This window comes from Neofelis nebulosa, chromosome 11, assembly GCF_028018385.1.
Source record: "Neofelis nebulosa isolate mNeoNeb1 chromosome 11, mNeoNeb1.pri, whole genome shotgun sequence".
Lineage (NCBI taxonomy): Eukaryota > Metazoa > Chordata > Mammalia > Carnivora > Felidae > Neofelis > Neofelis nebulosa.
Window position 1 is genome coordinate 94,718,121 of NC_080792.1, and position 14,463 is coordinate 94,732,583.

The 14,463-nt window shown below is 62.8% G+C and overlaps 1 protein-coding gene across 13 annotated transcripts in view; it reads left to right on the top strand.

The window, feature by feature from the left end:
- Window positions 1–14,463, top strand: part of EP400 (E1A binding protein p400) — a 95,918-nt gene that overhangs the window by 44,350 nt on the left and 37,105 nt on the right. For 12 of the 13 annotated variants that reach the window (XM_058691539.1, XM_058691541.1, XM_058691538.1 and 9 more), the window contains 11 exons: window positions 612–781; window positions 1,076–1,250; window positions 1,345–1,481; window positions 3,529–3,715; window positions 5,211–5,377; window positions 6,773–6,942; window positions 7,708–7,917; window positions 9,741–9,905; window positions 11,376–11,531; window positions 12,958–13,052; window positions 13,512–13,783. In XM_058691539.1, the coding sequence (XP_058547522.1) occupies window positions 612–781; window positions 1,076–1,250; window positions 1,345–1,481; window positions 3,529–3,715; window positions 5,211–5,377; window positions 6,773–6,942; window positions 7,708–7,917; window positions 9,741–9,905; window positions 11,376–11,531; window positions 12,958–13,052; window positions 13,512–13,783 (1,904 nt within the window). The remainder of the gene's footprint in view (window positions 1–611; window positions 782–1,075; window positions 1,251–1,344; window positions 1,482–3,528; window positions 3,716–5,210; window positions 5,378–6,772; window positions 6,943–7,707; window positions 7,918–9,740; window positions 9,906–11,375; window positions 11,532–12,957; window positions 13,053–13,511; window positions 13,784–14,463) is intronic. The other variant, XM_058691548.1, reaches the window with a different exon arrangement.

Below are 14,463 nucleotides of genomic sequence, written 5' to 3' on the forward strand. Positions count from 1 at the left end.
TGTGCCGCGCACGCCCTGATGCGTGCGTGGTAAACGGTCGCCGGGCTCTGCCGACATGCGGGCCGGCTGCCGGGACACCTGCCCTGTGCCATCTGGCACCGGATCCTGAGTGAAAGTGTACTAGACGGCACTGTCGTTCGCTGAAGCTGACACACTGCCTCGTTGTCAGACCGTGACGTTGAGTAGTAGTTACTGGAAAAGTGAGTATTCTGGGATGTATTCACGTCCCGTCGCTGGTCGTTAGCTCGTTTTTGAAAAGCCTGTGACGCAGTCAGTTGCGGTGCAGACGTGCGGACGTCCCGTGACGTTCTCCGTGCGGTGTCCCCACGGACGATGGAACAGCTGGTTTCCCTCCATGGTTCTCCGTGGTGACCCGTCTTCCGGGACCGGTTGTTGACGCCTCAGAGCAGCTTCTCGGGTTGTGTCTGCAGTACGTTCGCTCCCAGAGGAAGAGCCCGGGAGGACCTGTGCCGTGTGCCGTGTGCCGTGTGCTGTAGCGGCCGGCGGTCCGGAGGAGTGGGGTGGCGGGATGAGGCGGCGGCACGGGAGGCGCCGTGCGGACCGTCTTCCCGCAGGGGAGGCGTGCTCGCGGCCGGGTTCTTGTGCCGCAGGAGTGGACGGAGCCCAACAGCTTCAACGTGTGCGTCGCGCCCTACAAGCACTTCTTCAGGGGCTACGCGTCCTTCACGCGGGTGCGGTGGAGGTGCCTGGTCATCGACGAGATGCAGCGCGTCAAGGGCATGACTGAGAGGCACTGGGAGGCCGTGTTCACCCTGAGGAGGTGGGACCCGCCCCCGCCCCCGCCCCCGGGTTCTGGTCGCCGTGCCGGTGCCGTGCCGGTGCCGGTGACGCGAAGCAGGCCGGCGGGTGTGGTCGGCCGCACGGGGGTTCCCTTCGCCCTGATGGGCGTGTGGGGCCGCGGGTCCCGAGGCGCCCGTGTCGTCCGGTCCGTCCCCGGGGCGCGCGCTTACCCGGACTCCGTGACCCCGCCGTGCCTTTCCTCTCGCGTCCTCGGGGGCGGCGAGCCCGCGGCCGGCCTGCCGGGCGAGGGCTCAGCCGCGGCCTGTGCTCGCAGCCAGCAGCGCCTGCTCCTGATGGACGCGCCGCCGCACAACACCTTCCTGGAGCTGTGGACCATGGTGCACTTCCTCATCCCCGGCGTCTCCAGGCCCTACCTGCACCCGCCGCTCAAGGCCCCGAGCGAGGAGAACCAGGACTACTACCACAAAGCGGTCATCCGCCTGCACCGGGTGGGCGCCGGGGGGGGGGGGGGGGGGGGCGGGGGCGGGAGGGAGGGAGACGACGGCAGGGAGACGACGCAACGTGCTCTCGTGTCTCGTCCAGGTGACCCAGCCCTTCATCCTGAGGAGGACGAAGAGGGACGTGGAGAAGCAGCTGACAAGGAAGTACGAGCACGTGCTCAAGTGCCGGCTGTCGAGCCGGCAGAAGGCCCTGTACGAGGACGTGATCCTACAGCCCGGGTGAGCGGGCCCCCGGCCGAGAGGGCGCGCGGCCTGCACCCCGTGCCCTCCCTGCTGCCCGGGGTCACGGCAGAGGCCGGCGAGGCACGCACGCTCCGACTCGGGACGGCCCGAGGGGACAGGTGGTGACCGGGGTGCCGCCCTGAGGCTGCACGTGCGGGTCTCGGTGGGGCTCAGGGGGCCCAGCGGGGCATGGTGTCCCCGTGAGACCGTTGTGCGTGCCACGTCCTCGCCGGCAGCGTCGTCGGGATGATGTCTGCGTGCAGCCTGTTCTCCCGGGCCGGTTCTGGAAAACCCGAGGCCGGAACGTAAGCGTGCGTTCTTGCGCCCTGGGACAGGGTCTTAGTCCCTGACGGGTGGCATCGGTGGTGCTGCAGGGGAGAGGAGGAGCCGCAGAGTCCTCCTGCCCCGGCCGTGCCCCGGGGACCGGCCACCTTCTTTCGCGTCCGGCATCTCCTCTCTCGGATGTGACTTCAGGTTACAGAGAGCGGGGTCCGTGGAGGGCGCTGTCACGCCCGCGGCGGGAGACCCGTCCTCCTCTGTGGGGCTCCCCTGGCGTTCCTTCACCGGCAGCAGACGGTGCCCTCAGGACGTCTGGGCCGTGGGCGTGCTGGGCTCGCCCTGGCGGGGTGGTGCCGGTCCTGCCTGCGGACGTGGGAGGATGGCCACTGCAGACCTGGGCTGTGTGTGGCGTGGCTCCTGCTGCTCGTAGAGCAGTGGGAAGTGACTCTTCCTCTTCGTGTCCTCTTCGTGTCCGTGGACCTCTTTTTCCCTGAATCTGTCCAGTCACACGGGAGGCGTCGAGCACACCTGTGGCCAACCCCACTTTAGCTCCCGATGCCGGACGTGCCTCGTTGCACGTTGACGCGACGGTCTGGGGTCCTCGAGCGGGCTCTGAGCTTTGCCCTGGTCACTCGGCGGCAGGCCGGGTCTCGGTTCTTGCCGGCTTCCGGTGCGCCCTCTCCTCGGCAGACCTCGTCTCCCCCCCTTTCCTGGGGCCCTGCACACCTGTCCGTGTGAGCCTCTTCCGCTCCAGGGCTTTATTTCCGGGGTCCTGGGCCTCGCTTGTGCTTCGGCCTTTTCTTCTGAGATACGTCCCTCGTACCGGCCCTCGCGTAGACAGGGGGCGCCTTACACGTTCCCCTCCCCCTCTCCAGACTCTGCTCTCCGGAGCCCGGCTTGCAGACCGTGTACCTGTCCCTGTCCCTGCCCGGCCGCTTTGCTGGGGCCCGTTTCTTTGTGGCCGAGAACGGCTCGTGTGGGGTTCTGCTGACTTCCAGCACAGCCCGCCAGCTGGCCACATTCTCCTGCGGCCGCTTCAGCTATCCCTTGAGGGATACCCGGTCTCATGAGGGCGTCCCCAGAGCACCTTCTGTCTAGACTTCCCTGTCCTCGGACGCAGTAGCCCATCACCCCGATGCCCATCTGGAAGTCTGGCATCCTCCCTGCCACTCCCTGTCCCTCTGTCTTGTCGCCTCTGCTCCTGGGTCTCTGAGGACCAGCCTGCCCTCCATTCGGTCTCCACGGCTCCTTCCCACACCTCCTGGGGACACCACGCCCTCTTCCTCACCCTGGGGGTCTCCAGCCACTGTGTTTCCCACATGGGCCTGGCCTGGCCTGCGGTTGGCCCGTGTGTCTGCCTTCATGGCTGCAGGGCCAGGGCTGCTGTCCCACCTGGGGGGCGCTTCCTCCCCCGGGTCGGGTGCTCTCGCCCCGGTGCCCGCCCTTGCTTTACGGCACTCGTGACTGTGGGGCGGAAACACGTCAACCGCTGCCCATTTAGAGTGTCGTCCTCCCCTGGGAGAGGTGGCTGGGACAGCTGTGTGCCCATTCGACCCTCCCTCCTGGCTCTCTGCCTCCCGGCTGGTTTCGAGGGAACGGTAAGTGGCTCCGAGAGTCCTGACTGCCTGGAGGACAGCGGGACGTGAGTGTTCCGGGGGGACCGCTCACCCAGACCTGGTGAGGATGCGCCGGCTGTGCTCCTGCGGTCAGCAGTGTCCACGGCGCCCACGCTAATGCCCGTGCTGGTGTTTCTCCCCGAGAGCAGGACGCAGGAGGCGCTGAAGAGCGGGCACTTCGTGGACGTGCTGAGCATCCTGCTGAGGCTGCAGCGTATCTGCAACCACCCGGGGCTGGTGGAGCCGCGGCTCCCGGAGTCGTCCTACACGGCGGGGCCCCTGCGGTACCGCTCCGCCTCCCTCGTCCTCCAGGCACTCGACGGAGACTCCCGGAAGGTCTGTGTCCGCTTGGCACCCGCAGCAGGCGCCCTGTGCGCAGCACCGGGGCTGGGAGGTTGCTTTCGGCGCGCTCGGCCCGCGTTGGAGACTCGCCTTCCCCTGACGCACGGTCTGCGCCCTGGGTCGGCCCGGGAGGGACGAGCCCGTGGCTCGACGGCTGCAGAGGAGGGGCTCCTAGCGCCACGTGCGCTCTTGGGCCGTTTGCGGGGAGCTCAGGGCACCACTCCGGGTGCCCGTTGGGGATGCACGCTGGCGTCTCCTAGGCAAGTGCCCGTCACGGGCCGTCTGACGCCTCGGGTGGGTCCTGTGCCCGCATGTGTGTGTTTGCGGGAACCTGGCGTTCTCCGCGTGCCCCCCACCCCACGCGCTGGCGGGGGGGGCTTTGGGCTGAGTCCCCCTTGGTGGGGGGCGGGGAGGGGCTTGTAACCATGCCCTTCCTGTGTGCACTGTGCGTGTGGGATCCATGGGAAGAACCTGACGCCGTGCCTGGCATCCCAAGAGCTTGGCGTAGGTCGCATTTTACTGTTTTCTCTCCCTTGTTCAGTGAGCACTGAGGCCTGCTAGGGCCCAAGCAGTTTTCTAATCACTGAACAGCAGGGAGCAAGACGCCAGTACCCGGCCTGCTTCCACCTTTTGTGTCTGGCTCGCTTCGCCGAGCGTGCTGCTTTCAGAGTTCATCCGTCTTGTGGCGCACGTCAGAATTTCCTTCCTGCTCGAGGCTGAATCGTATTCCCTCTGCGGGTGGAGCGCGGTCTGCTCACCTGGTCGTCCGTTAAGGGACACTTAGCTTACCTCCACGGTTTGCCCGCCGTGAGTCGTGTTACTGTGGATGCTCAAGGAGCAGCTTTGTGTGGACGCGGATTTTGTGTTTCTCGGGCACGCGTCTGGGTGCGCGGTTGTGGGGCCACGTGGCTCCTCCGCGTTTAACCTTTCGAGGAGCGGCCAGGCCGTTTGCACATCCCCCCGTGTGTTTGAGGGTGCGGGGGGCTCTCCGGCACCTGCTGTCCGTTTCCCTTGTCGACGTCGCGATGGGCAAGAGGCCGTGTTTCCTCGTTAGAGCACAGGTGAGGGGGTCTGCCCCCAGCTGGAGACTGAGGCCGTGCTCCCGCCTGTGCAACGCGTGTCTCCAGGGCTCCAGACCGAGCGGTGTGGCACACACCCACCTCCGCTTCCCCAGTGCGCATGGTTCTCTGCCCGAAGGCTCCCCTTCTCGATGAGGGCTGGCACTCACGCTGTCCGGTCTCTCTCTCTCTCCTCTGCTGAGTCTGTTCCGTTCCTCAGCACTGTCTTCTCCATTCCCACTGGCACTTGAGATGGTCTTAACGACGGGGAAACTGAGGCATGCTGGGGTCCGGTGGCCCGTCTGAGCCTTGGAGTGGCTTCAGGGAGCCTCCCGGGGAGCGTGGCCGCCTGGGCCTGGCAATCCTGTTTGGGATGTGCTTGGGTTCCCATCTTTTTCCTGCCTCGTGGAGCAAAACTTTTTTTTTTCCAGGAAGCGGATCTCTCTGTATTTGATCTTATTGGTCTGGAGAATAAAATGACCCGCCACGAAGCGGAACTGCTGTGTAAGAAGAAGGTGACGCGGAAACTCATGGAGGAGCTGTTCGCCGCGCCGCTCCCGTCGGGCAGGCCGGCGGCTCTCAGACTGAAGCCCAGCAGGTGTGTGGCGTGAAGCGCTGCCTCCTCACCGAAGCCCTTGCTTGGGTCCGGGCCGGCCCCCCGATCAGCCATCGGGTCGGTGATGTGTTGTCCCCCCCCCCCCCCGCCCCGAAGGGCCCAGCCCCATCGCCCCTCAGGAGGCATGCTGTGGGTCCACGTGAGGACCCGAAGGTGGCTGGGGTGAAACAGCCACGGGATGAGGATCCTCTCACTTCTCCAGAAGTCGCCTGCTTCTGGAAGCTGGCCTGGCATCCTTAGTGTCTGTGGGGGCAGCTTGTGCACGTGGCGTGCGTGGGCAGTCCGTCCCCCTGGGCAGGGCAGGGCGGTGTGGCCCTTTGCTCTCCTAAGAACAATCTGGTGGCGGTTCAGCAGCACTGGGACGTGGGAGGGGACTGTGTGGAGAGGAGGTCGGGGCGGGAGGTCAGGCTGGATCTGCCCAGCGCGTGCTGTGGTGGCCGCTGTTGGGGACAGAGGGTGCACCGTGGGCAGTGTGTGGTCGGGGGGACGTGGGGGTGGGCAGAGGGCTCCGCCCCTGGCCGCGGCACAAGGACCCCTGAAGGACATCTGAGTCGATTTTGCAGGTGCCGCGTGGCTGGGAGGGGCAGGACACGTTAGATGATGAAGTGGAAGCAAGTGGTTTGAGATGCGCTAAATCTAGCGAGTTGGAAATCCACGAAATCTCCTACTCGGGCGGCAGATGAGAAGGAAGCGAGAAAATAGGGAGCATAGCGAGAAAGGGACCCGTTCTGCAAAACGCCACCTGTTCTCGTTGCCTGTGGTGCACGTGCCTCCCTGGGCACCTGGAGCCCGCCCCCCTCCGCCCCCTTCTGTCCCCCTCCGCCCCCCTCCCTTAAATACACGACGGGCCAGCAGAGCTGCCGTCCCCGGGGGCCAGCCCGGCTTTGTTTCGTGGCTTCCTGTTGGCTGCCTCCAGCTCTTGCGTTGCACAGGGGTGTAAGAGTCTAGAATTCGCGTTGTTACGGTCTTCCAGGTAAAAGGGACGTAAAGAACACATCGCGTGTGGTGGCTGTGGGAAAGGTCCCCTGTTGTGGTTTCATCCCCATCGCCTCCAAGGCGCCCTTGCTGCTTCCACTGTGACCTGTGCTGCCTTGTCACTTGACTGTTGGAGGTGGCTCCCCCGAGCCCCTGCTCCGCTCACACTGCAAGCAGTAGCGTTGAGGCTTTTGAACGTTAGATGCACACGCTCACCGTGTCCCCCAGCCTCAGGGTAGACGGTGCCACTTGGTGTCCTGAGGGTGGTCGACGCCTCCCCGCGCCTGCGCTGAACTGCTCGTTCCAGCCGCACCGGGAGTGGACCCTCGGCATCTCGGGGTGGGGCAGGGGGGTGGGGTGCGGGCCCTCCGTGTCTCAGCGGCACACACGCCTTCTCGCCAGGTTGTTTCAGCCAGTGCAGTACGGCCAGAAGCCCGAGGGTCGCACCGTGGCCTTCCCCAGCATGCACCCGCCCAGGACGGCGGCTTCCGCCGCGGCCACCGCCGCTCCGCAGGGCCACGTGCGAGGACGGCCACCGATTGCTACGTTCTCTGCAAATCCGGATGCAAAAGGTAGGCCTCGTGTGCTGGCGCGCCCTCGGTGAGACCGCGGCTCTCTGTGGATGTGCTTCCTCGGCTTCCCCTGCCCCTCTGCATGGGCGGCCGTGGCTCTGGACGGGAACGGGCCGCCTGCTTCCGCTCTGCGGAGGACCTCGCATAGCTCGCTCGTGACTTTCAGGCTTTTTGGTTTGTTGAAACTGGAGTTTCTCCCCCGCAACCCCCCCCCCCCCCCCCCCACCACCCGAACAAGACATCGCAGTGTCAGTCGAGTCACTGTGGGCGTGCTGACGCGGATGTGCCCTGGAGAAGGCTCTCAGCCATGCGGGGAAGCATGGGTCCAGGGTTGTGTGTGACACCTCAAGAAGGCCACTCGTGCTCAGGGTCGCTTCTGTGGCCCGACTGTCGCCGTAAAGAAGGGGCGGGTCGGCTGACAGGAGGCGACCGTCGGTGTTGCAGCTGTAGTCACTGGGTCCTCAGCGTCCGGCCGGGGCTCACGGCTGCACTCGTGCTGGGGGAGGGGGGGTGGGCTCCTGCGGGACCAGCCGACCCCCGGCACCCCGTGTCCTGTGGCAGCAGACCTCGGCAACCAGCGCACAGCGGACACAAAGTTAGGGTTCTCTCACCCCGTAGGCCGCACCCCGCCCTCTCTGCAGGGAGGGTTTCTCCCTCCAGAGACGGTAGATGTTTGCTTTGCTCCTTCGAGACTCGGGTTTGAAAACACTGCGTTTCGTGAAGAACCTCTAACGGCTTTGCACAAACCAACCTTATCGATTGCAGTGGCGGCAGCCCCGTTTCAGACCTCCCAGGCCTCCGCCGGCGCGCCGAGACCGCCCGCCTCGACCTCCAGCGCAGCACCTAGCGCGGCCCATCCTGCGAAACCGCGGGCCCCGCCCCCGCCCCCGCCCCAGGCCCCCCCGCACCCGGCCGGGCAGAGCGCGCTGCCTCCGGGGCTGGTGCTCACCTCGCAGGCCCAGGCGCGCCTGCCCAGTAAGTGGCCTCGCCCCTCCCGTCCCGCCGCGTCCGGTCAGCGTGTGTCAGGAGCCTTGCCACCCCCTCTGTCTCCCTGACCCCATGCCCGGGTGCTGCCTTTCTCGCCACGCTGTCGTTTCTGGCCCTGAGTGTGCGGGGCCCGCGTCCAGGGCCCGGGCCTCCCCCATCCTTTTGCCCGCCCCCCCGCCCCCCTTCCCCCCCCTCCCACCCCCCCACCCCCCCCCCCCCACCGGGTGTCGGCTCTGCTTCCGTCCCGCGCGTGCTCTGCTGCTGTGCCGGTGGCCCCGCTCCTGCTCCGCACCGGCCGGGGGCTCGCTCCCTCGGCCGCAGGGCTCAGCCCGTGAAGCGGGTGGCACCAGAGCGACAGCACGGAGGGCACTGGTGGCGGTTGCCGAAAACCAGCCTGGTTTTTACTCTCGCTTAGTGTCACCTTGAAGCCTGGCATGAGTTACTGCTCAGCTGAGGCATCTTGTAACGATTTGGTGATGGAGACGTCACGATGTTACTTAATTTCCTTAGAACTGTTTATCGTGATCGGTGTCGTTAACCCATTTCCAAATCTTGCACGTGTCCCTGCTCGTTGTGCTGTGGGACGCGTCCTTACTGAGACAGTCGTAGGCATCATCGTTTCTCACATGCCCCGTGAGCACTTGGTGTGTGGGTGCGGCCAGTGTCGAGACCTCTCTGGGAAGCTGGGCGAGGGCACGTCGTGAGGAGACCCCCCAGTTCAGCTAGTCCCTCGTGACGAGGCCTCGTTCCGCTGCCAGCACATAGAGTGACTGTCTTGGCGAGCTGCCTGAGGGAGGGACATTTCTGTTTGTCAGGGCCAGGCGTGCGGGGGGCCGTGCCACAGGAGCTGAGCTCGGGCAGAGTCCCCCGCCGCCCTCCTCTCTGCATGGAGCAGGGCCGGGCGTCCTGTCCACACACACTTCTCTGCGCCTCCTCCTGTCCCTCCTCTTCGCTGCTTTCCGGGGGCAGGACGTTCTCCTACTCTTCCGCTAACTGTTCTCTGTACGGTGTCGCTAATCGTTCTGCCGTGGGCTTCCCGGGGGCAGTGGTTAGTGTGCATCATCAACCACTGGGGGTCGGAGCCCCGTGCTCCCCGTGCCCGTTCACAGCCCAAGGGCAGCACCTCCCTGAGTTGGGTGCACAGGACTCTGTCCGAGTTACGTTTTCAGAGCCTGTGTTCTAAGCAGTGTCGAGTCTGGCATTTTTCAGTCATCGTTCTGGATCGAATCCTACAGTCTAGTTCCAGTGAGCGTGAAGCTTTATACTTAACGCTACATTTGTGCGACGTATGTATGTCCTCAGATGCATTCCCCAGTCGTGCAAATGTTGTGGGTGTCCCGGAAGCTAGTTACCAGCTCTCTTACGCTTGCAGGGGCGCAGTCGTGTGCCTCTGTGGACTGAATTGGACACATCCTTCTTCACGTTTTGAAAGTTCTCTGAAGAGGTTGATGTTAGAGTTTCAAAGCGTATTACGAGTAGATTTCTGCCATATTTGACGTTTGCTGCTCTTTCGTTGGTTACGGAGAAAAGTAAAATATTTCTCAGTAGTTTCGTTACTATATGAATATCTGATAATTTAAAATCTCTACCAGTTATAATTAAATAAGTTAACCATTGAGATCCAATGTTAATTTTAACTTCTGTTTTCTATAAAAATATTTTCTGAAAGCGTTAGAAAGCAATCCATAAGAGACATTTCTGTGACACTTCAGTGAGCCACAGACGGTGGTTCTAGACCACAAGCGGTCGTCAGTGGAAGAGTTGCAAGTTTCCCAGAGGTTTTAACCCCCTTTTCCTCTGCATTTCCGCAGGTGGGGAGGTGGTCAAAATAGCACAGCTGGCGTCCCTGGCGGGACCGCAGAGCCGAGTTGCCCAGCCAGAGACCCCCGTGACGCTGCAGTTCCAAGGGAACAAGTTCACCTTGTCGCATAGCCAGCTGCGGCAGCTCACGGCCGGCCAGCCCCTGCAGCTGCAAGGTAAGGGCCAGCTGCCCGTGGTGACCGCAGACAGCTCTCCTGTCGGCCCGGGCCCCCCCTCCCGTCCCCAACTGCCGCTGGGACTCGGAGGAGCTCACGTCCGACACTGTAGACGGCCTTCGTGAGTCCTCCGTTGTGGGGTGTTCAGGGCACTGGCCGGGTAACACCAAAGCACGTGCTTGCCTGGAGTTGAGGCATGCACTGTCGCTGATCTGGGGTTTTTTTTGGAGGGGGAGGGTGTTGTTTTTGTCATTGTTTTTTTGATAAAATACGCTCTTTGGAAATGTTCCCTTTTTTTTTTTTTTACATTTATATTCCCATTTTTCAAGTAAGTTCTTCGCCCAACGTGGGCCTTGAACTCACGACCCTGAGATCAAGAGTCGCATGCTCTACTGACTGAGCCAGCCAGGTGCCCCAAATAGTCCCTATCTTAAAAATCAAAGTAAAAATATGTGTTAGTTTCTAATTTTAGCATGAAATAAATCGTCCTGATGCCACCAAAGAACGAGCAATTTACGGAGAAGTTACCTTCTTTCATATACAGGTTTTACGGCATTGACTCCCAGACCAAAGCCCCCAGGCCTTTGTCTGAATGGACGTGTTCCTATGGTAACTGCTCCGTGCAGAGGATGAGGGCTGTGGTCTGAGGGGCACGCGAGGATTAGCCCGAAATTACCACGTGGCAGCAGCTCAGAGTCTGAGTCCCCCTTGCCTGTGGGTCCCGGCCACAGGTGGTGCCTGCAGTGGCCTCCTGGGACGAGGTGACCCTTGTCAGCCAGGGTTGGGGCGCTCCGTATGGGCGCCGGGTGGTCAGGCGCGGGTTGGCAGAGCGGAGCCCCAGGAAATCTGCAGCAAAGACGCTGCTTGATTTGGCTTCATTGGCTCTTCCTTCGGTTTTCCGGCCAGAAGGGCAAGGCTGTCTGGCGGTGCCTCCAGCGTGTCGGAGCGCAACGTGGGGCCGCTCCTCCAGAGTAAAAGACGTCAGAAAGAGTCACACAAAAGGCCGGGTGTGGCAAGCCCCTCAACCAGTGAGGAGAGCTGCGGCATTTGGGCCAGAAACCCTTTTTAGCGGTTTCCTCATCGCGCTTTCCGGACTGGCAAGCACCAGCGTGGGGTCCGGGGGCTGGGCTCGCCCCGTGAATGGTGTGGGTCCTCAGGCTGGTGGGACACACCTTCGTGGACACCTGTTGCACCGCTGCAAGTCAGGAGCTGCATAGATGAGAGGAGCGTTTTCTTGACTTTGAGCAAAAGCGACTTTGCTCCATCTGGTGTTCGTTCATCGTTAACGAGATGTTCTCGTTGTTTCTCTAGTAACTAAACTCTGCGTTGCCTCGCTGGGAGTAAATTTGATTTTGGATTCAGTGTTTTGCTTCATTTGTTCCCCCGTGTTTGGAAGTGAGCGTGGCCGGGAGGGAGAGGCGTGCACGGCCTGCGGCTGACGCCTCCCGCCGTCCGTGTGATTGATTGCAGGCAGCGTCCTCCAGATCGTATCCGCCCCCGGCCAGTCCTACCTGCGGCCTCCAGGCCCCGTGGTGATGCAGACCATGTCTCAGGCGGGCGCCCTCAACGCCCTGGGAAGCAAGCCCCCGTCGGGCGGCCCGGGCCCTGCACCCGTGACACCGCCAGGTAGGGTGCTCGGAGCGGGAAGACTTTGCTTCCGGAGCTTCTTTCTGTGCGACTGTGCTTCCAAGGTAACCGGAAGGTGTCTGTGCTTTCCGCCTGTGGCGCCTCCGAGCCCGAGTCCGCTGGTGAGCGTCTCCGGTTTCCACAGACAGGCCACCAGCAGCCTGGGTTGTTTTCCTGCTCTTTCCCCGCACAGCTGTCTGTGGAGTATGACCAGCCTCCACTCGACCTCAGATTTTTTCTTTCTGTTCTAACGAGAGGCTTGGAATCATGAGAAATTTTGCCTGTCAACGTCACAAGTATGTTTAGTGAACATGCTTGAATTTCCCCGGGACCGGTGATGGACCAGGATTCAGGCCCTTCTCTGCCTGGCCTGTCCTTGGCCTGCTTCCCCCCCAGGGTCCTGCTGTCCTGGACATACTCATCCTCCTGTGGTCTGAGGCGGCCGAGCGGGCAGTCCGGCAGGGACCCCTCCCGACCCGTGGCCCTTGTCCCTGCTCAGCCCCGGTCTCTGTGTTGTCTGTGCCGAGACTGGGTGGGGCCTCTGTCCCCGCTCCCTGTCAGGCCCCGTAGTGGGGTCTGGAGGAGACTGCGGGGCTGGTGGCATTTGCGCATCCCCGCCACGGCAGGTGTCCCCACCTGTGGCTGGTGCTGTTTCCCAGGCCTCCCTCGCCTTCCAGAACTCGCTCCTGGCCCCTGTCCCCACAGGGCGGTCGCCCTCACCACACTCTTGTGCCCAGTGCCTGCCCCTGCCCCATCCCCTGAAGTGGCTTTTTTGTTTTTTTTAGTTTTTTTTTTAAGGTTTTATTTGAGAGAGAGGGAAGGAGAGCGTAAGTAGGGGGGGAGGGGCAGAGAGAGAGGGAGGCACAGAATCCAAAGCAGGTTCCAGGCTCCGAGCTGTCAGCACAGAGCCCATCGCGGGGCTCGAACCCGAGAACCGTGAGGTCATGACCCTAGCCAAAGTCAGACGCTTAACCGACTGAGCCACCCAGGCGCCCCAACGTGGCTGTCTTATCCCAGGTCTCTGTCAGTCTTCAGTGCCCCCCGTGCAAAGTCCCTGTCGGGATGTGCCGCGTGGCCTGGCTGACGGGGCGGGCTGGGCTGGTGGGGCGCAGATCCATCCAGCCTCAGTTTGGAGAGACAGGGCGGTGCTGGCTCCCTGCCGGGGGGCATGCAGGTGAACAGAGTCCCAGGGGACGCGTGCATGGTCACAGTGAGGATGACCACGGGTCTCCAGTGTGGGTGCCGCCTCTGGACACCCTGGGGGCTCTCTACACCATGCTGTTCAGCTCAGACGGGGGCCAGAGAGTGGGGGCTTTGCTGACGGCCCCAGAGGATGTGACACACTGCATAGAGCGAGCTGCTGGGGGAGGGGGTCCGCAGAGCCACCGGGAGCTCTGTTTTCCGACCCGTCCCTCTTGCTTTGCAGTTGGTGCGCCTGGGCGGGTGACAGTCAACCCCCTGGCCACAGGAGAACCTGGCATGGCCTCAAAAGCGGCCTCCCCCGTCGGAGGGCCGGCCCAGGTACGGCGGGGTGGCTGGCGCCCGTGCTACGTGGCTGCCCACGGGCCCCTCTTCGCGCGGAAGTCGTTTCTCAGAAGCTACTTGGGGGGTGGGGGGGGAGGCATGGTTTTTAACAGTGTCATCGGTATACATGCCTTCGAAAGCACATCGTCTCTCAATTTCAGAACTTGATTTTATAAATACGTTTCGTAACAGATGAGACTGGGTCTTGTGATTCCAGAAATCACATTTCACGTTTTTCCTGCTCCTCTGTCCGTCTTTTGGGTGTCAGAAATGCTCACCACGTTAGAGGAGAAGTGCACCCATCGGTTCTGCCTCCTTGCTGTTGCTTTTTGCCGCGGGATGGGCCGTGGGTGTCCCCGAGGACTGGCATGCGGGAGGGACGCCACAGGGCTTGGTGAGACCAGGCACCGGGCTTGCTGCTCTTCAGTGGCCGTTTTCGCCCTGTTTCCCATAAAGGAGGAGAAGACCAGACTTCTGAAGGAGCGACTGGACCAGATCTACTTGGTCAATGAGCGACGCTGCTCTCGAGCTCCCGTCTACGGCAGAGATCTGTTGCGGATTTGTTCTGTGGTCGGTGGAGAACAGGCACCTTGGCTCAGGGCTTCTGACAGCGGTCACCAGAAAGGGGCTGGGCCGGCCGGCGGTCACTCCTCACCCTCAAGCGGTCAGAGGGACCTGGTTTTGACACTGACCCAACGGCAAGCCTGCCTGCAGGACGTCATCGACAGGTGGGGCGACCTCTGTGTGTGCTTGCTCAGGGAGTCTGCTCCCCGAGACGGGCCTCCCAGGTGCCCCCCAGCAGAGCGTGTCTCCCCCTACCCCCCCCCCCCCGCCCCGCCCCCCCGTTTCGTGGCTGTTGGTTTCTCCACGAACTGTCCCTCGGAAAGTCTGTTGAGAAATTTCCGGGGGTCTCTGGCTCCGGCATCAGTCTGTCTCTTCACCTTCCGGGAAGGTGTGTGTCCTCGGGGTGCTCTTTTCTCCCTTGGGTTCCAGGCCTGTCCCCAGGGCAGCGTCCGGGTCGACGTGGGCTGGCCTGGGTGCAGAGCCACAGCACCGACCACAGCCTGGCCGTGGGGGGACTGTCCACTGTGGCAGTGAGGAGTTTTCTCTGTTGTGCTCCCTTACGTAACATTTTACTCAAAAGCCACATGGAAAACGTAACGTTGCTTGACAGGAAGTGTGTGTTTGAGATTGAAACTCAGAAACGAGCTATAGAAGAGAAAACAATCACCCGGATGCTGTGTGCACGGCCCCCTGGCCCCAGCCCGCAACTCCGCTTCCTCCGCAGCCAGCAGGGGGGCTTGGCCCATTTGCGCTCCATCCCCTGCTTTGAGTGCGTGTCCGGTCCCACCCGGGCGCGAGTCTTCTCTCCCTCCCGCTCTGTCCGTGGGGCCGGGTGCAGGCCTCA